General features: G+C 47.2%; 1 protein-coding gene across 5 annotated transcripts in view; it reads left to right on the plus strand.

Annotated features, from left to right (window-relative positions):
• The window catches only part of LOC118225416 (dnaJ homolog subfamily C member 13), a 56,224-nt gene that overhangs the window by 18,641 nt on the left and 17,629 nt on the right, over window positions 1-19,954 (plus strand). For 2 of the 5 annotated variants that reach the window (XR_004764824.1, XM_035413764.1), the window contains exons 3-27: window positions 2,769-2,844; window positions 2,930-3,079; window positions 3,390-3,431; window positions 4,410-4,610; window positions 4,970-5,176; window positions 5,876-5,971; window positions 8,219-8,310; window positions 8,922-9,088; window positions 9,613-9,692; window positions 9,818-9,987; window positions 10,099-10,131; window positions 10,552-10,651; window positions 10,945-11,052; window positions 11,918-12,073; window positions 12,476-12,532; window positions 12,867-12,988; window positions 13,931-14,006; window positions 15,036-15,131; window positions 15,299-15,439; window positions 16,476-16,493; window positions 17,108-17,190; window positions 17,646-17,799; window positions 18,640-18,743; window positions 19,170-19,329; window positions 19,706-19,768. Coding sequence is in view for 4 of the 5 variants with exons in the window: in XM_035413764.1 (XP_035269655.1) it covers window positions 2,769-2,844; window positions 2,930-3,079; window positions 3,390-3,431; window positions 4,410-4,610; window positions 4,970-5,176; window positions 5,876-5,971; window positions 8,219-8,310; window positions 8,922-9,088; window positions 9,613-9,692; window positions 9,818-9,987; window positions 10,099-10,131; window positions 10,552-10,651; window positions 10,945-11,052; window positions 11,918-12,073; window positions 12,476-12,532; window positions 12,867-12,988; window positions 13,931-14,006; window positions 15,036-15,131; window positions 15,299-15,439; window positions 16,476-16,493; window positions 17,108-17,190; window positions 17,646-17,799; window positions 18,640-18,743; window positions 19,170-19,329; window positions 19,706-19,768 (2,752 nt within the window). In the remaining variant the exon portion in view is untranslated. The remainder of the gene's footprint in view (window positions 1-2,768; window positions 2,845-2,929; window positions 3,080-3,389; window positions 3,432-4,409; window positions 4,611-4,969; window positions 5,177-5,875; window positions 5,972-8,218; window positions 8,311-8,921; window positions 9,089-9,612; window positions 9,693-9,817; window positions 9,988-10,098; window positions 10,132-10,551; window positions 10,652-10,944; window positions 11,053-11,917; window positions 12,074-12,475; window positions 12,533-12,866; window positions 12,989-13,930; window positions 14,007-15,035; window positions 15,132-15,298; window positions 15,440-16,475; window positions 16,494-17,107; window positions 17,191-17,645; window positions 17,800-18,639; window positions 18,744-19,169; window positions 19,330-19,705; window positions 19,769-19,954) is intronic. The other 3 variants (XM_035413765.1, XM_035413766.1, XM_035413767.1) reach the window with 3 other exon arrangements.

Here is a 19,954-nt window from a genome sequence, read left to right on the forward strand (position 1 = left end):
GGCCTGATATGGACAGCATAAAAAAGTAAAGAAAGATTTGTGTGTCAGCTGGAGACATCGCTCAACAGCCCCATTCGAAACGCAATCTAGACGCCATATGTGTGGACGCCATATGTTCACACATACCAACTGCTCAGCTGCTCAGAATTTTTCCATCAATGCGAACAGATAATAAATGTGCTTATTAATGTTCATTGCTCAGAGGAAACATTGAACAATTAGGCTCTGGCATTAATCTTTCATATTAAAGTCAATCTGTTGAATTTTCATGTTCTTGACAGCGGTTAATGCGGACACGTATCTTTTTTTGATAAAGCTGTTCTAAGCTCTAAGCTGTTCTAATTGCATTTGACATGAACAACAAATAAGCATAGCTCTGATTCTACTGACTCAGCAAGGTTGCACATCTGTTTTCTTTTTTTCATCGCTATGCTGAGTGTGGAACCAGATGGTTTGAGTCAGGCATATCCCCTTGGTTTGAGGCTAAAGAGGCAGCTTTGCCCGTTTAGCGAGAAGAAGGGATGCATATTAGCTTTCTTGCTTTCAATTCACCCCTAGGCCCGAGCTGTGCTTCTATATTGCGTCATTCAGGAATACACCTCTTGGCCAACAAGCAGTCGGCGGGTCTGAGGAGAGAAATCAGTGCAGCCTTTTCACAACATGCATAATTCATGAGTGTTGCATTAGAAAGTGAAAGTGAAATAGGCTGTCAGTAGCATGAGCTCGCAGTGGAGCTGTGTTCTGTGTGACCGCTCACCTGTTATTTAAGCTGCGCGTTTGCACAGAGCTTGGAGCCGCGATGATTTCCATTTCAGTTCTGGGGCAAAGCGCCTTTCGATAAATCAGGCGGAGGAGCACTGCTTCAAATTAACCGGCAAGATACGCCCGATATTTCACAGCCCTTCCTCTGGTGAAATACCCCTGATGCTGTCTCGGGAGCGGCATGCGTGTAAATCTGTGTCGCGTGCTGCTCGAGCCGATGGTTGAGGAGCGCACGTTTCGCAGTGGCGATGGTGCAGCAGGCGACGGATGAGCGGTTTTATGAGAAGGGCCTCGCAGTGACCACACGACCCAGGGACCGCGTAAGAGCGCTGCAGGAAATGGAGGCTTGTTTCGGGCTGCAGGGGAGTAGGGTGCAGAACAGGCCTGCTCTCCCGCCGTCACAGAGACTGGCACTAACGCTGCCACAGGAAGCTCGTGGGCAGCCTTGCTCGACTCCAGCCTTGGCATCGCGCTCTCGGCTGACTCAGGCCGTGTAACTGTTTGTTCCCGTTTGCCATTGCTGAACTGCACGTGACAGTTTCCGCGAAGTCCCGGGCTCGGCATCGCGTTCTGAGCTAGCGAGACTCGGAGGTGAAGTGCGGTAACGAATTGGCTTGAAACGAGTTGGCCCCTTAAGGACCCCGTTTCTCTCTGAGTGACCTGAGCAGAACTCTGTGTTGGCAGGGCGGGCGGGGGGGGGGGGGGGGGCGGGGGGGGGGGGGGGGGGGGGGGGGGCGGGGGGGTTTACTCTGAGCGTGCCCGGGCCCCTGCTGCTCGCCGCCCTGTCGCTCCCGCTTCCTTCCTCAGTGTCGCGCCGCACGGGACCGCCGTCCTCATCGTGACTGACGCGCCCGAGAGGGCTTTCCCTGCTTGCCCCGTGCCGCCAGCTATCCCAGCATGCCCTGCAGACGCCAGCCACCTCTCGTTGTGACAAAGAGCAGTGTCACTGCCCGGAAACATTCGCCTACTGTCTGTACCAGGGGTCAGGAGCGCTGCGGAGACGTGGGAGGGTTCTGTGTAGAATTTTCCGGCAAGGCGGAGCCATTTCATCTTACAATCTTTCTTCATCCTCTAAAGCAGGATGTTGATTTCCACACACGTCTATATATGCATGACTGAAAGAGGAATTTCAGGGTTGAGTAGTTTTATAGTTGATCACACAAAAGGGAACGAAAGCAGGTCATTCAGCCAGCCGAATTGAGTGAAGACTTCATGCTTGTATTCCTTGTATGTTAAGATTATATTAAATGTCCTGTAGCTTAATTTTTTGCTGACGTCTGCATCCGGGACATCCGTCTCATTGTCTTTTTCATACTGTAGACTTGATGACATCATCTCTATTTTTGTTTTTGCACAAATCATGAACATGGCCTGTGTAATAGCCCAGTTGAATGCAACTCACAGTGGTTTTGCAATACTGTTCAGGCAGTGGGTACTCTTGGGGGAATTACATATTGTTTTTTTTGTTTTTTTGGTGAAGATGAGCTTTAAAATCCCTCGTAATTGGCTCGTCTATTCTGCATTTGCTCTTTAATTCTGCAATTCTCTCCAGGTTCCAGGGAGGCAGATTTTTGCATAATTAAGGCAAATCAAACCCAGCAGACTGCTAATTATGAGCCTGATTTGTTTGTGATCGGCGTAGAGGGAAGGCGGTGTCTGGCCACAGAAACAGGCCAAGAATGTGACATTTCTCCCAAACAGTATCATGCGAAAATTCTTCCATTACGCCCAGTGCGACTAAAGCCTTTTAAGCATGAAATTGCCGTGGTTCCATTTATGCAGGTGTCGTGCAGTGTTTTGTGTTCCAGATTTATGCTTGCCTGTCAGCAGTGCCTGGCAGATGGCTTGTTGAGGCTTATCTATGAGATGAGAGAGGACGGTTTTCTGATGGTCGATGCTCAGTTACCAAGCCCCTGTACGTGACCCGTTTGTTTCGGTGTTGGCGGGTCGTTCGCACGCAGGCGTTGGGTTAAATCCTGTTTCGCTTGTTTTTTGTTTTTTTGCAGGTATAAAAGAGTCTTTTCTGTTGGAACCCACGGCATCACCACTTACAACCCCGCCACGTTAGAAGTTACCAATCAGGTAATGAGGAGCCGCTGTACTTTGGACTGTATCCTCCGTGGTGCGTTATCAGGTCCCCGCTAATTTGTTCTGTTCCGACTCGCAGTGGCCTTATGGGGACATCTGCGGGATCACCCCGGTGGGGAAGGGCCAGGGCACGGAGTTCAGCCTCACGTTCCGCAAGGGCAGCGGGAAGAAGTCGGAGACGCTCAAGTTCTCCACCGAGCACAGGATGGAGCTGCTCACGGAGGCGCTGGTGAGAGACCCACCGGGACTGGGCACCGACGTCCAGCTCCATTAACGTTTACGTCTGGAAAACCAAGATCTGTCTGATTGTTTACACACCTGTGCGCTCAACTTAATTAAACCCTTTTGCAAGCATTCTGCATGCGGGAAATGTTCTTTAAAGGGAAAGGTGCAACAGAATGTATATTCATTTTAAGCTGTGTGCCGTCGTTTGTGTATTGTAAAACTAGGAATTCATGGTTTGAGTAGTGTATGTTAATTAGTCATTCAAGAGGTAATGCTTTCTTTCCTTGTCTCTCTCTCTCTCTCGTTTCTTGCAGAGATTCCGAACGGATTTCTCGGAGGGCAAGATAACTGGCAGGGTTGGTACTCTGTGTGTTTATGTGTTTGCATTGTTAAGATGGTCTTAAAAGTATTTATTGTTTTTATGAAGCACCTGCGTGAATGATATATTGCAGCCTGGGAATTGCAATAGCCTATATTCAGCACTACTATTTCCAGGTGAACTTCCTGTGTGGGGAATAAGATCTGTCCTCATGTGTTTGGCTGTAGAGTGCCACTGCCCTCGTACCTTTGTGTTTCTCATTTCTGTTTTATCAGCATTACCGCATTTCCGTAGATCAGTTTATAATAGAACACATCTACCTCAAGGGTGACTTTCATCCCTGTCAATCAATACAACTTCCTGTGGTTTCTTTTGGATTGCTCTTACTTACCCTCACTTACTCAGGCTCACCAAAAGCTTCTTTCTGAAATTGATCGTACAGCCGAATGTTGTCGTACCGAAACACTTAAACCTTTGACAGATTGTTTTCTTTGTAACTGTCTTTGTAATTGTGGTATTGCATCACGGTGACACCTCATAGCTACTCAGAAAGCTTGGATCTGATATGGTGTTATGGTCTCTGGTCATGGAGATATGAAATTTAGCTTTGTTTTCATTTCCTCTGTCAGGGAAAATGTACGCCAGCATCCCTCCCAAAGCAGCACTGTTGGCTGTCTACCCGAATAACTTCTATATTACAGAAACAATCAGATTTTTGTAATTGCCGCAGACAGCTAGCCGACTGTTTGTGTATGTGCGTTTGGGTACACGTCTGAAAGTTGAACAAATATCAATTTTTGAATTGAATTGATGTAGACATCGTATCGCAACTCCCTTCTGGCCATTTATACGATTGTTGCTAGCTTTGTTTTGCACCTTAAAGACATGTTCCGTGTTCCACGCTTAATAAACAGGTCTTTATTCTAAGGTAAAGCTGTCATTGGCTCAGCAGCCGCCCAGCATCAACCACGCCACCGTGATGTCATGACCCTCTAATGCACATTGTGCTCCACAGCGCTACAACTGTTACAAGCACCACTGGAGCGACTCGCGGCGGTTGGTGGTCCTGGAGGTCACCCCGGGGGGCATCGACCAGATCGACCCGCAGACCAACCGCTTGCTGTGCTCCTACGACTACCGATCGGTGGAGGGCTTCGTGGAAGTCTCCGACTACCAGGGGGGCTTCTGCATCCTCTACGGGGGCTTCAGCCGGTTGGTACGTACCACGGGCCTGATTTACTGAGACCTTTAGCGCATGCAAAATCAATAACGTAGCCAATGATTGGTCGTGGCATTTGTTTTGCACCAATCGTTGGTTGTGTTATTAGCGTGTGCTGAAAGGTTGTGCGCATGCTAAAGGGGTTAGCAAATCGAGCTCTGTCCGCACACGTGCGTACATGACCATGCGTGACTGTGTACGGGTTTCTTTTTAAATTTGTTATCCAAAGGAAGGATCCGCCACCCATCGAAAAGAAAGAAAGGTTTTTGCGGCGTTACAAGCCCTCTCCTCTCCCGTTTCTCTCATCCTCACCCTCCCTTTCCTCTCCTTTTCTTTCCTTCCCTTTTTCCGCGCAGCACCTCTTCGCCTCGGAGCACCGGGACGAGATCATCCGCAGCGCGGTGGAGCACGCCGGGAACTTCATCGGCATCACGCTGCGGCTGCGCAAGGAGGCGCTCACCTTCGAGGGCTTCGCCGCCGAGCGCTTCGGCAAGTACGGCGCGGACGACTGCATCACCTCGCTGGCCGAGTTCGTCGTGCAGAAGATCTCCCCCCGGCACACGGTTAGCCGCCCGCGCCTGGCGCACTCTTCCTCCTACTCCTCCTCCTCCTCCTCTCTCACCGTTACTGTAATGCTGCTGTCGCTCGCTCTCTCGTCTGTATGATCTCGTCACGCGTGTTTTCTGTCAGTTCAGCCGCATGACTTATCGCCGTAGGTGCTTGCATGCTGTGACAGGCATTACATAGCAGGCCTGTTGAGCACGCCACCACCTAAGCACTGCATATTTCACATTGCATTGACAAATAGATATAGCTATGATTTAAATGCTTTGTTGTTAAGTGTCATGCTTATAATAAAGGCCTGTTGAATTGTAGGATGAGGGTGTGTGCAGTCAGCTCCAGAATTATTGGCACACAAAAAATATATAAAATAAAGTTATGTGCAATATTGTATTCTCAAAAATGGGTAAATTCTGTTTTATTCTGTTCTATTCCAAGAAAAGAATAGAATAGAATCCATATTATTTTTGAAAAAAAGTATTTATTTTTAACAAGTAATTTTTTTCTTTCCCAAAAATTGTCAAAATTTTCGGCCCAGTTTTCAGTACTTAGTGCACCCTCCCTCTCTTCTGTAGTGTTTTTTTGCTCATACAGCCAGGGTTCCTCACAGAAGAAGCTTCACTGTTCAGTAATGAGGTGTAGGGAGAGACGGTGCAATGTGCAGTTAGGAGGAGTAACCCCGGCGCTCTCTGTCCTGTCAGGAGCCGGCGAAGAGGATCCTGGCTCTCACGGAGACCTGTCTGGTGGAGAGGGACCCAGCCTCCTACAACATCGTCACAATCAAGCCCTTCGAAGAGGTGGGCGCCGTCCTTACCGCCTTGCGGGAAAAGAGGCTGTCGCAGGCTCACCACTCGGTCACAAGCGCCCGAAATCTGTCCCTCATCGCGTCTGCTCCTCTTCACACCCTGTCATCTTTTTCCACGAGCGCCGTGTCTCTTTTCAAAGTGACGGGAGCTGTGGGACAATACGCACCAAGCTCTTACACCCACACAAGACCAGCCCTTACTCAACTGAACTCAGATAGGGCGGCAGTGTAGAATAATGGGTGAGGAACTGGTCTTGTAACCTAAAGGTCACAGGTGCCATTGTACTCTTGAGCAAGGTACTTAACCTGCACTGCTTCAGTATATATCCAGCTGTATAAATGGATGCAATGTAAATGCTGTGTAAAAAGTTGTGTAAGTCGCTCTGGATAAGAGCGTCTGCTAAATGCCTGTGATGTAATGTAATGAACAGGAAAGCAGTATTGCGTAGGGTTGACATCAGCTTCTGGTTTCCGCCTACAGTAGCTCCACCTGCTCTCAGACTTTGAGCACTATAGGAGAAAGGTAGTGTTTGCACACCTGCTGTTCGTAGCGCGGATGCTAGAGAGAGAACCAAAGGCAATGGCGTAAAGAAAAGCTCCTGTATACCGCTGGGCTCTGCGGCTTTGGTTGGAGCGCATCTAGGCGCACCTGCTGAGCTCCCCTCTCGGGTGTCATTGGCAGTCGTTGTGGGAGGGGCCTGGACATGCACTCCAGTCAGCCCAAAGTGAGGAAACAGGTTTTATGGAATGTTGCTTGAGATTATATTGAAAGATTGAAACACAAAATGATCAGGCTCTATTTTTAGATGTTGATTACTACTGACTACAGTCCCTTTGCTCAGCTACTGGCTTGGAATGCTCTGGGTCATGTGTGGTGTGTGCTTTGTAAAGCAAGGTAGGATGCACAAAGGTGGAGCTTCCAAAGCGTTGAGCCTTCTGCAGGGTACGCCCTAATCATCAAAGCTTCTCACACACAGCATCATACTGCCTGTCAGTCTTTTTTTTGCTGCGCCCTCAGCTCTCCATGTCTGTAGGTGGTTTCAAAAAAACATGAGCAACTGTTCGCCCAGCTTAAAATGAAGACAACAGAGCTAGTTTCAAAATGCCAGATGCTAGGATCCAGAGTCAAGCAAAATTCAATGTATGTTTTGGACGAAGTAAAAGGAGAAACGGCACGGGACGTACTTGGTGTGGAATTACGCAGAAGTTTCACAGTGCAGATATCTGAACCATCGCTCAGTCACATGAGTTTGCGGAGACCAACCAGACCCTTTTGCAACAAGTGGTTCCCTGTCTTCCAGACAAAGGGAATTTGTCCTGTATCTAAAAAGGTTTTTGGCCCTTCCAATAATCGGTTGCCCAGTCACCCAACTACATAATAACTGTTTCAGTCTTAGGTAAACCAGTGAAAAATAAGCAATTAGAATTTTTTAAATCATGAAACATATTTTAACATTTTGAAACTGTTCAAAAATACAATCACATTTCACTTATGTACAATACTTGGCATATTCTTTCCTGTTTTGCTTTATGACATACTCTGCTTTGCACATTGGATATGATAGAAGGGAAAATGCCAACAAACCCAAAAAGGAGAAATGTGCAGATGACTAGGTAGGACGTATGTGAGGAAATGACTCGATTTAAGGCAGCAGCGGTTGCAATTCTGATTTGTTTGTGATACTAAATGGTGAACCCAGTCGTTGTGCACTGAGGATGTATTCAGTTTATATGGAGAGTGTATGACTACACTCTCTGATGCACTGACATATATATGTATATTCAAAGGCTTGTGGATTTCTAACAGTATACATGCAAACCTGAAACGCACAAAAGTATCTGATACACAGAGACCTGAACATCCCGTACTGTTCAGTAAAAGTAGTGATTAAATCTGTCCAAAATATATTAGATGGCTACACAGGCCCATAATCAATATATATGAAAAACATATCAAATCATATTTTACCCACCAAAGACAAGTCAAAAAAAAGCATGAATTTTTAAGATAATTGCATGATCGAATTCTAACTGGTTCTACCACAAACTCAGACCACTAATAGGATGAAATGCATAACTGGCATTGGGGTGAAAAGGTATCAACTTGATTCACCCTTAAGTCCCAAAGGTCCTCCCGGCTGTTCTCGCTCATTGTTCTAGTGCTGATATGAGTGTTTTTATGTGAGCGCTCTTTGTGATCGGTTTAATCCTGATGCCGTGTCGCTCTCTGTGTTTGCAGGTGTTTGCGCTCGTCTGTGATGCAGACAACCCCCAGGTCTTCACTGTGGAGTTCATCAGGGGGCAGATCAGAAAGTACTCTTCCACAGAAAGGTACTTCAGCTTCATCGACCCATGTGGGCATGGACATTGACCCATGCTGGCATGGACATTGACCCATGTGGGCATGGACATTGACCCATGCAGGCATGGACATTGACCCATGCAGGCATGGACATTGACCCATGCAGGCATGAACATTGACCCATGCGGGCGTAGACTTTGACCCATGCGGGCAGAGACTTCTGTACACTGGGCTGAATGTGTGCTGCTTGCTTTTGTTTGGGTCAGTATTCTGTCAGTATTCTCTTGTGCTTTGTGGTGATTTATGTGGTTGTGTGTGTGTATCCCGGCTCCCCTCTTCTCTGCTGTAAATATTTGTTTCCTTTGCGTATCATATGTTAGCATTGTATGCTGTTATATGCACGTAACTGAGTGTAGAAACCAGACTCCCTGGTTACTGCTGGGAATGCCTGTGTGTTTCATGTCCTCTGTGTGTGTGTGTGTGTGTGTGCATCTGTGTGTGTGTGTGTGTGCGAGCCTGCCCATCTGTGCCCGTCTGTGCACACGCTGTCTTTTGACCGTTGGGTTCTGCGTGTTTGTGCATAGTGACCGTTAGTGACCGTTAGTGACCGCAGGGCCTGGTTGTGTTTGCGCCCCTGCAGAGACTCCCTGATGGCCAGCCTGCTGGACGGGGTGCGGGCATCTGGGAACCGGGACGTGTGTGTGAAGATGGCCCCCACGCAGAGGGGCCAGCGCTGGGGGCTGCTCAGCATGCCGGTGGACGAGGAGGTGGAGAGCCTGCACCTCAAGTTCCTGGCTGCACCCCCCAGTAAGACAGTCCAACAGCCCTATTCATGAGGAGTGCCACCCCTACTCATTTAGCAAAGAAACTAAATACTCAAGATATTCCGAAAATGGTTAGGAGCAGGGTGCACAGGGATTTCAATAAGACAGTTCAGCTCTTAGGAAACTTATCATTGGCCTATTCCACACTGTTCAAATGTACATTTGCCCCATGCCAGTGATTTTTCACCCATTCATTTTTGGGCCAGAGTTTGCTAAATGGAATGCCTGATGAGAAAAACATTTTAAAAATGTAATTGCTTAGCAAAGGATAATGGAACTCCTGGCTGGTAAATTAGGACTGTAAATTGAACGTAATTATTGCATTGGTTGGTATTGGCAGCAGCAGTAGCGATTGCCAATTTATTCTCGCTGCCCTTGTTCTTGATGAGCTTTTTTCCCCCTACTTTTGCCAAGGAAAAATTGGAAGCAAAACGCCAAACAACCTTTTTCTTGGGTTTGAAGGTTGATTGTTACCGCGTTTTAGAAATCTGACGTTCTCCTCCTCAGATGGAAACTTTGGGGACGCGGTGTTCAGATTCAACGCCAACATCTCCTACAGCGGCGTGCTCCACGCCGTCACGCAAGACGTGAGTACGCGCGTTCCCGCCACCTCGCTGACCGCCAGGCGGAGTGCTGCGGCCGGACTGGCTCGTCCTCACGGTTTTTTCTCTCTCGTTCTCTCGCTCTCCTCTACCCACATCCCTCCTTCCAGGGCCTTTTCTCAGAGAACAAGGAGAAGCTGATCAACAACGCCATTCTGGCCCTGCTTTCCCAGGAGACGGAGCTGCCGGGGCCCAACGCCGAGCTGGAGAGCCACTTCCAGGCCATCCGCCGGCTGGTGGCCTCCAAGGCCGGCTTCCAGGCCTTCACCCAGCTCCCCAAGTAGGTGGCCAACCCCTGCCTCTACCCCCTCCTCCTTCTCCTTCTCTCTTTTCTTGTGTGGGCCAGTAGTGCTAGCCACTGCCTAACACAGGCGTGCTCTGTCGTTCTAAGGTCTGGTCAGGTGGCTGGACCCTCGGGCGGAACGTAAATATGAAAACATTCATCTCACAATCTACTGTCTGTCTTTCCTGTGTCTTCAGAAACCACAGCACACTTTTTTTCTGTGAGGTGTAAAAAGTGTTGTGTGGGTTCTGAGGTATTACTGACATTGTCTTGCGTGAATTCTGCATTCTGCAAAGTCTCCAGTTCTTAGTTTGCCCAGGTCTCCTATGAGAAAAGTCCCCCTCATATTTGTATGAAAGCAACCTGATACAAATATTGATCAAAGCCGCCATAGTGGTGGTTATAGCGGGGCGTTATCCCCCTGTCCATTCAAGGTCGAGTGAATCCTCCCTGTCACCCCTTGCGTTTTAAAGGACCTTGCGCCTGTGTGGTGTGCGTGTGGCCTGTGCTGTCGGCTTGTGTTGGCGTGTCTTCACGCGCGTTTCTGTTCTTCTGTTCCAGGTTCCGGGAGAAGCTGGGGGTGAAAACGGTCAAGGCTCTGAAAAGGAACAACAACGGGGTGACGCACGCTGCCATTGACATGCTCTGCGCCCTCATGTGTGTAAGTGACACGGGTGCGCGCACACACACACGCACACACGCGCACACACATGCATACACACATGCACGCACACACATGCACGCTCGCAGACACACGCACGCTTGCACACACAGACACACATTGTTTCGTAAAGGCGTTTTTCTTACTGCGTATTGGTCATGGCTGCATGTACTGGAATTAGTAAATGTACCGCGGCAGTTGTGGTAAAGATGACTTTGGTAGGATGGATTGTTGCCATGGTGATAGAGATGATAATGATAGGGAGAGATAACAAGGGCATGTTCTCATTGCAGCCGATGCATGATGACTATGACCTGCGTCAGGAGCAGCTGAACAAGGCCTCCCTACTCTCCTCCAAGAAATTCCTGGAGAACCTTCTGGAGAAGTTCATCAGTAATGTGGTGAGTGTGAGGGTCAGCAGGGTGACCACTGACTAACTGACTAACTGATTGACTGCCACTAGCCTAGAGCTGTTAGAACTTAAAATGCAGTGCTGTGTGACTCATAAATACATTGTTTGCGGTTCAAGTAAAGCATGAATCAGCATGCGTGTTGTTTTATTCTCTGTTTTCAAATTGGAATAATGTAAGATGCACATTACATGCCATGTTTGGTAATATGTGTATCTGACATACAGTAAATCATTGGATTTCTTAGTTTTTTTTCTTCCCTTTTAGTAGGTCTAATATGGAAACACTAAGGATGTAATAAAGTGTAGAATGTTTTCAAAACAATCAACTTGTTGAGTGCCAAAATAAGTAATTTTTCTATATAAATATGAAGCGGACAGAAAAATCTGTGAACCTTCACCACTGCACTGACTTTCATCAGCTGGTAAACATGACTGAAATAATTCCCTATTATGTGTTCTTAGAGTTCATTTCATCAGTGTTTTGGCTGTGCGATATCTATTTTAATATGTAAAGTATTAGTGGAACCTGCCAGCAGTACTGTTGTATTGTTCTAGTGCTGCCCCAGTCACTGCTGTGTGGGTTACTTTGACACATATACGTCCTTTGGTCATACTGCTGCTCCTACATACTATTCATAAAGGAGCCCAGTTCCATATAGATTCATGTTATTTTTTGATCACAGAGAACCAAAGTGCCTAACAATGCAAATTAAGGAGATTAGAATGATATATCCCACAAGGCTTAGCTCTGTGATGCTGCTTGTTTTGGTGTTATTTGGTGACTCTCTCTCTCCCTCTCCCTCCCTCCCTCCCTCCCTCTCTCTCTCTCTCTGTCTCCCTCCCTCCCTCCACAGGAGCACGGCACCGGTGCACTGGTGATCAGCTCACTTCTGGACTTCCTGACCTTCTCCCTGTGCGCCCCTTACAGCGAGACCAGCGAGGGCCAGCAGTTCGACATGCTGCTGGAGATGGTGGCCTCTAACGGCCGAACCCTCTTCAAGCTCTTCCAGGTGGGAGGTGGGGTGGGGCGGAGAGGTGTGGGGAGATCGAGGGAGAGGAGAAAGGTGGAGGACGGTGGGGTGAATAGCCGGGGGGGTGGAGACGGAGTACACGAGAGGTTTCGCTCTCACATTTTACACGTCTGCCTCGGGGAACCGCCTTGCCGTGTCCCCTGTGCCAGTAAAGCTCATCTGAAGCCTGGTTTTTATTGAGAGGTGCAGGCAAGGCTCTGGGGATTCTTAAGAATTGCGAAGATGTCTTTGAAAAATCCAGGCAGATCTCCTGGGGAAAAGGAACCAGGGGGTTCCATACTGATGGCGTGTTCATTCAGGGTGTGCAGTGACTGCTGATTGGGTCTGTTGCCTTGTGCTGCAGTTTGCTCACTTGGCTTGCGTCCGTGTGTCTGTCCACAGCACCCTTCCATGGCCATTGTGAAGGGAGCAGGCCTGGTCATGAAGGCCATCATTGAGGTGAGGCTGCTTGACTCCTCAGTTCTCTATTACCATCGTTAACTCTTGTCATCTTCTCATTCCCATTGTAACAGCAAAGGTCAATACCGTGGTCATCCATCTAACTAGTGTTGTCACAGTAAAGTGCAGCTGTAGTTATTTAAACAATTGTCCACTGTATCAACTTACCAGACGGGTCACTCAGTATAATAAGTTTGATTAGCATGACTTGCACTGTAGAATGAATTGAGTACTCTCATTAGCGTAACAGGCACTGCTCAAATGGGGATTTCTTTAATTAACTTAATGGGCGCGACTGCAGTTGCCTTAAGCGCCGCTTGTTGTCCGGTTTCAGGAGGGGGACAAGGAGATCGCCACGAAAATGCAGGAGCTGGCTTTGAGCGAGGGAGCCCTTCCCCGACACCTGCACACCTCCATGTTCACCATCAGCTCCGACCAGAGGATGCTCACCAACAGGTCAGAGCTCCAGGTCGCGTTGTTTCAGCCGGAACCAGAAGAGCAGCCATGCAGCCCGAGCGGGGGTGGTGGGGCCGCCATTGAGCTTTTGCTTCACAGACCACGTACAGCTGTCCCGAGTTAGCTGGCTCATCAAAGAGTTTCCTTGTGTACAATTTGATTAAAGTGCCTTATGGGGACTTTTTTTAGCACCATCAGGATTTAAGCTCCTCTCTGGAACAAGAAGTTTCACTGCACTTTTGCATCCAAGGTTTTTGCTTTACAAATAAAAACGGATGGGCACATGTTCTGTAATTACCTTGCTATATTTTTCTTTTTTAACCGCTCTTTAATCAACCAAGTTGCAATATGCGGTAAGAGCTGAATCATAATGCACTTCAGTATCGATCCTCTCCCAAATTTCTGTTTTAGATATGGGCTAAAAATGTGTGTGTATGTGAGATCCTGTCGCATTCTGAATTCTGCATTTTTAAACTGAAAAAGATCCAAAATTCCAGGGAAAGAAGAAAGGTGTGTTCATAAGCAAAGCTTCAGTGGTACCGTGGGTAATATTTTATAAGGTTTTTAAATATTATTTGCCTGTGTGGCAAGTTTGTTTTAAACAGAACGCCAAAACATTATTTGTAACTTATTACATCCTGCTAATCCAGATATTTAATCCCACTTTTGTTGTGGCAAAATAAGAATATGAATGACATACATTAATTGTGTTATTATTCTGAGTAGGCTGATTATGGCAAAAATACTTATTTTATCAGAGTGCAAGTGAGATTTTGAAGTGTCCTGAGTTCCAAAAGTGCAGCATTCCATGGTCTGGCGTGCGTGCGTGCGTGCGTGCGTGCGTGCGTGTGCGAGAATATCTTGCACCTGCTTTATGCTCACACTCAGTGCCCTGCTCTGTACAGTATTCAGATTGATTTAGAAGTGTTCTTCCTGCTACAGGCAGCTGAGCCGCCACCTGGTGGGACTGTGGACTGCAGAGAACCCCATCGCCATGAACCTGCTGAAGAGGATACTGGTGAGAGCGAGCGGCCCCACACAGACAGCTGTACACTGCAATACATTACATTACATTTAAGCATTTATCAGATTCTATTATCCAAAGCGACTTACACTGATGACATTTTTGCGTACTGTCCATTCATACTGTTGGTTATTTTACTGAAGCAGTAAAAGCACAGCTCGCTCAATCACACAACTGCAGTGCCCCAGCTGGGAATTGGACCTACGACATTGAGTTAGAACCTCGGTTCCCCAACTCGTACCCCCATATCCAAAACGGCATGTGGTAGCTATCCTCAGATTCCACAGGCAGGCCTGTTGTCAATGCCGGGAGTCTATACATTTGAATGAACTGCGTTCCTGTTATCAAGGGGAAATTACCCTGTGCTTTTGTATTAACCCGACGCCCCTCCGTTGATCTATAGGGCTAATGCCATTGGCTCAGGTGCGCATTTACAGTCTCATGAGCAAAGGTCTGGGTCACTTTACTGGGCATTCCACCTGTTTTCACATTGGAGACAAATCTGTTTTAATGAGTAACTGCTGTCAGGCAATTAGAAGGCTCCCCTCTGCATATGGTCAATTTGTGAAGTTTCCAGTTTTGTAACTTTGCCTAGGCCAAACTTAAAATGTCTTGGATTTGTTTGTTCAAACTAGTCAATTTCATTGTTTTTTTTTTTTTTTTTGCTGAGTGAATCTTCTCTCCTCCACTTCTGCGGATGTGTTCTGCACACTCTGGTGTGCATATTAGCTGCTGTGCATCAGGTATTAGTTACAAAGGTGGCCTGGGGTTACACTTCTTGTTCATGTGAAAGACTTAAGAAATTCTGTGCATACAGCCTTAAATGATAACTAGATAACTTGTTTAAGGTGTGATGTGTTTGTATGCCTACTTCGTAATGAAACACACCTACTCCTCCCATCCCACAATGCATTTTTTTGAATTGTGTAGTAGGCGGAGCCAGGCTGAAACAGTGCAACTACTCTTTAAGTATCAGTCTGGGAGCATAAACAATGTAACCTGTATCCCCTGCCTCCTCTGTAGCCGACAGGTTTGCTGGCATACCTGGACAGCACCGAGTCAGTGCCTGAGAGAGATGTGGACAGGATGCACATCAGAGACAACCTCAAGATTGCCACGGTAACTGGCCAGTCCCCTTTAATTTTTATCCACTAGCAGTTTATTGTGCTGCTTTTGAGTTAGCTGCCCTTTTTTGACTGGCAGAATGGGCATAGCAGGTAGCCATTTTGTCTTTGGTGGCAAGTGGCCGGTTTCTCGACCCTGAGTGCCCACCCTGTCTTTCACAGGACCAGTTTGGACGAAACAAGGTGCCCGAATGGCAGAGGCTGGCGGGCAAGGCGGCCAAGGAGGTGGAGAAGTTTGCCAAGGAGAAGGCGGACATCGTGCTGATGCACTGGAGGGACAAGATGGGCATAGCACAGAAGGAGGTGAGCTCACATGTCCCTCTGGCCTCTCAACCAGAGCGATCTGGACATGCCCACTGCTGCCGCACTCCCGCAACCGCTCCGCACTGCTCCCCCTGCTGGTACTGGGTGGCACTGCACGCACAGTGGTGATTGGCTCAGAGCTGGACCGGGCTGCTCTCATTGGCTTGGCAGGCAGCCCGCTGTGCACTTATGAGGACTTGCCCTCTGAACGGGCTGCTAGAAGGGTGCTTCTCTGGATCCGCGCAGCTTCGACGCAGCTTGTTTTAACACGGCTTGGCGCTGTCTTGTCTTGGGTTGTGTCACGCATTGTCGGGTTTTGATTGCAAGATTTTAATAGCTTTGCTTGTTTTTGAAGCGTCCTTCTTGGTAAAATTGAAATGGGCTTTCTTCTGTTGTCATTTATTATTTCACCGATAGGTGGTGTCCTCTCTCGAGCTGGCAGTTATTTAATGTTTCATTCTTCCATCTCCTCTTCTCTGAATCGTGTGGTTGAGAGAAGCTGGTTATCTGTCCAGCATCACCCTGTTCTAAGGCTGAACCACCCCTTGTTTTTTGGTGCATCTCCTGGACTTACCCACATCCAGATATTATCACGCACCAAAATACTGCAAGCTGCCTGTGGAGCTTGCATTAATAGGGGAGGACGCTTGCAGGACTTTTTAGAGCTTCCATCTGGCATCACTTTTGATTCACAATAATTCTCTGAAATCAGTATGTTCACTTGCTGCTTCTTTAACATATTTAATCCACCCTTTAAAGCCTAATTGGCACAGCTAAGCGCCTAGAGTTGTAGTCTTTTTAAATCAAAATTCTCTCGGGTAATTATTGCTTGGCTGATGTCTTAAGCGATGTCCCTCCAGAAACGGATAAGCGTAATTTCCCTGACCCTAAAAACCACTGGGAAAGCACATCGGTGTCACCATGTGAATGAAATATTTCAAGGTTCAACATTTGCAAGGTACAATAATGTCTTTGTGTTGTCTCTGCCCCCTACACCTCCCTGTCCTCTCTGGCTATCTGCTGTCAATCAATGCAGCAGGACAGGAATAACCTGGTGAGTAGAACTCTATGGTGAGCAACCCAAGGCCTCTCCCTCTGTAGTCTCCACCCCTCATCGACAACCATTAGACATCACGTAACATACGTTCTGTGGGTCCACTCCCTGTAAGGTGTATTGGTGTGTCTGTGTGTTCTACTTTAGTGTTGTGCTGTGTTCAATGAGAAGGTCATGCGCTTTTATTGTGATGTGTTTTGGCTTTGAAGTTTTATTGTGTGTTGAGTAATCACTGGATGATTCAGCAGTCATTTTTCTGCGATGCGGTGCATGAACGGGTTTATGATGTATTGATAGTTTAGCAGTGGCAGCATTGTTGTACATGCCAGCAAACAATCTGACCTTTTATGGGTCAGTTGCTCTATATCCGTTCCCTGTTGTGTCCATTCAGTCATTAGCAGCATTTTGTTTGTGTGTTGTTTTCCACCATTAATATCGTAATCACTAAAGTTGGTGCACCCTTAAAGAGCCATTTGTATGTTGTCCATCCATGCAAGTGGAGGCAAAGGCAAAGCCTCTGTCACTCTGAATGTGACGAGGGAGATGATTGACGCTCACTCAGGCCAACGGGAGACGAGAACTGCTGTGACTGACATTGTTCTGGCTTGTTCCAGAACCCAAACCAAAAACCGGTCATCCTGAGGAAGAGGAGACAGAGGATCAAGATCGAAGCCAACTGGGAGCTTTTCTACTATCGGTACTGCTTCTCCGCTGTGTCCAGAACAGTACATTCTGATATTTCCTAAGCACATGACCCAATGCAACGTACAGGTCCTGGCCATTTGTAGACCTGGATAGAGTATTCAAGAGAATACGTTATGTAGGGGGTAGAACCACAACCACAGCACCGCACTTGGACGTACATAGAAAGGCCTGCAATATCTGCAGGAGGACTGGACGTGCTGTATTTGTATGCAGCCCGTATCTGGTGTATGGCATTCCTGATTGCTAATGGGGCATTGTAAGTTTGGTCATAAATCCTGTCCTCTTCACTTCCTTTTGAACTTCCATTCTTCACCTCATTTTCTCCGCTCAACTCTTTCCCTCCCTTTCTTCCACCCTTCACACCTTTTCCATCCCCACTCTCCTTCATGTTATGTTCCTTCAACCACCTCACATCCACAACCCCCCCCCCCCCCCACTACCCTGCAGGTTCCAGCTGGATCACGCAAGGTCCAATCTGATCTGGAACCTGAAGACCCGTGAGGAGCTGCGGGATGCCCTGGAGGGGGAGATGCGCGCCTTCAGCGTGGACCGGGAGCTGGGCTGCACCAACGTCATCTCCTGGAACCACCAGGAGTTTGAGGTTAGGGTTCGGGAGGGGCGGCTTCAACCACCATAGAGCAGGGCTGCCTATTCCTGTTCCTGCAGATTTACCATCCTGTAGGTTTTCATTTCAATTGCAATTTGGTACACTTAATTCTACCAATTGGCAGCTCAGCAAGATGTCGAGCTGTTGAATGAGCTATGCTTTGTTAGCGCTGGAGAGAAAACCTACGGCACTGTTGATCTCAAGGAACAGAGTTGGCCAGCCATGCTATAGGGAGTACTTCTGCAGCAGTGTACAATAAAAAAACTATTTTCTAGGCCCATGTCACATGCTTTGTGGTTTAACACACACTGGACTTGTTGCAAGTGGCTTCTTGTCATGTTATGTATGAGTACAGTCATTTTACACAGCATTCTGAGGGCTGTTTTGTAGTGTGTAGACAGTGTGCAGCATTAAATGGTGTCTGTGACTGAACTTCTTGTAATTGTAATCGGGTTCCAATTAAGACGCATTGTGGATCACATAGCCTACTTCACTGTGGAAGTGGGGTTAAAAGTACATTTTGTTCAGACACTCATAAGCACCACTTCACTCAAGGATATGTAAATACACAGATTAGCTTTATGGGATTTGCAGCAAAACAAGGGACTGCTTTGAAGACCCTTCAACACAAAGTTTCTGAACATTGGTGGCTTCGTTGTAGATTACAGGCAAATGAGAAATTTAATAGATCCTTCACATTAATATTCCGTTTCATATTATCATACTGGGAGCTGTGCAGGAGTCACAGAACTTTGTGTTTGGTTGTGTGTCGTATCTATGCAGGTGAAATATGACATACATTTTTGTCTTTAATTGTCTGTCATTGCTATGCAGGTGAAATATGAGTGCCTTTCAGACGAAATTAAGATTGGAGATTATTACCTACGTCTGCTGCTGGAAGAGGATGAGAGCGAGGAGTCCGGGGCCATCAAGAGATCGTAAGACGTCACTTTCGCTCAAAACCACATTGTATTTAAGCCCTGGCCTTTTCTCTCACATTTAAACCACTATGTCTGTAAGCCTGACACCCTGTGGTGTGAGCATTACAGGTCATTGACCTTAAATTGCGCTCGCTGAATAAAATGTAATTACTTCCTGATGTAATTCATACCAGGTTATGCTCCCCAGCTAAAATGAGCAAAAAGCCATCACTCGCTGGGATTGAATTTTAAAGTTTCAGCTTGCTGAATACGGTCTTAAATGTTCACATGCTCTTAAATAGCCCAACACCGTAATGGATACAAGCATTCTTGCCTCCAGGGTAGTTATTGCCGTGGCTTCTCATTTTTGCTGAGGCAGCAGATAAGGTAAACGATACAAAGCAGCGTTAATAAAAACGTTCTTTCTCTCTTCCTCCCTCTCAGGTACGAGTTTTTCAACGAGCTGTACCACCGGTTCCTGCTCACGCCCAAGATCCACATGAAGTGTCTGTGCCTACAGGCCCTGACCATCGTCTATGGGAAGTGCTTTGAGGAGATCGGGCCCTTCACCGACACCAAGTACATTGTAGGCATGCTGGACCGGGTCAGTACCGCTGGCGTAGAGGGCCCAGCATTGCACACCAAATTTGACTTTTTCGTTTTGCCCTTTCCTACTATTCTTCTTTATCACCCAGGAGTCCCTACCAAACCATGTGGCCTATAGTGTGATAATATATTTCCCTAATTAATTCACTGTGACCATTTCATCTGGACTCTTATCTCTGATCTCCTTTATTTCATTCTTCCATTCTTCCTTTGCCTTTCTCTTCCCTCTTTCCCTCTTTCTTTTCCACTTGTCTCGGTTGCTTGTTTTGTGTTCAAGCAGGCCTGTCAGCTCGCCTCAGTTTCAGTCGCTTGAATGCTCCCAGATTGCAAAACATTTGAAGCTTAATGGGTTTTTTTTTTTTGTCTGTGGGCAGTGTACAGACCGGCTGGAGCGAGACAGACTCATCCTCTTCCTCAACAAACTCATTCTCAACAAGGTCAGCCGAACGTCTGTTTCCTTTCGCCCTTCCGCCCCCCTCCGTTCGCTTCTGATTCGGTCACCACCCACTGTGGAACGTTTAGTGTGTTCTGAGCCCTTTGTCACTGAACCAATCAGATATTCCATAACAATAAACAGCACTATGACTGTGTTACAGTACTAATACTATTATGAACAATAATAT

This window comes from Anguilla anguilla, chromosome 4, assembly GCF_013347855.1.
Source record: "Anguilla anguilla isolate fAngAng1 chromosome 4, fAngAng1.pri, whole genome shotgun sequence".
Lineage (NCBI taxonomy): Eukaryota > Metazoa > Chordata > Actinopteri > Anguilliformes > Anguillidae > Anguilla > Anguilla anguilla.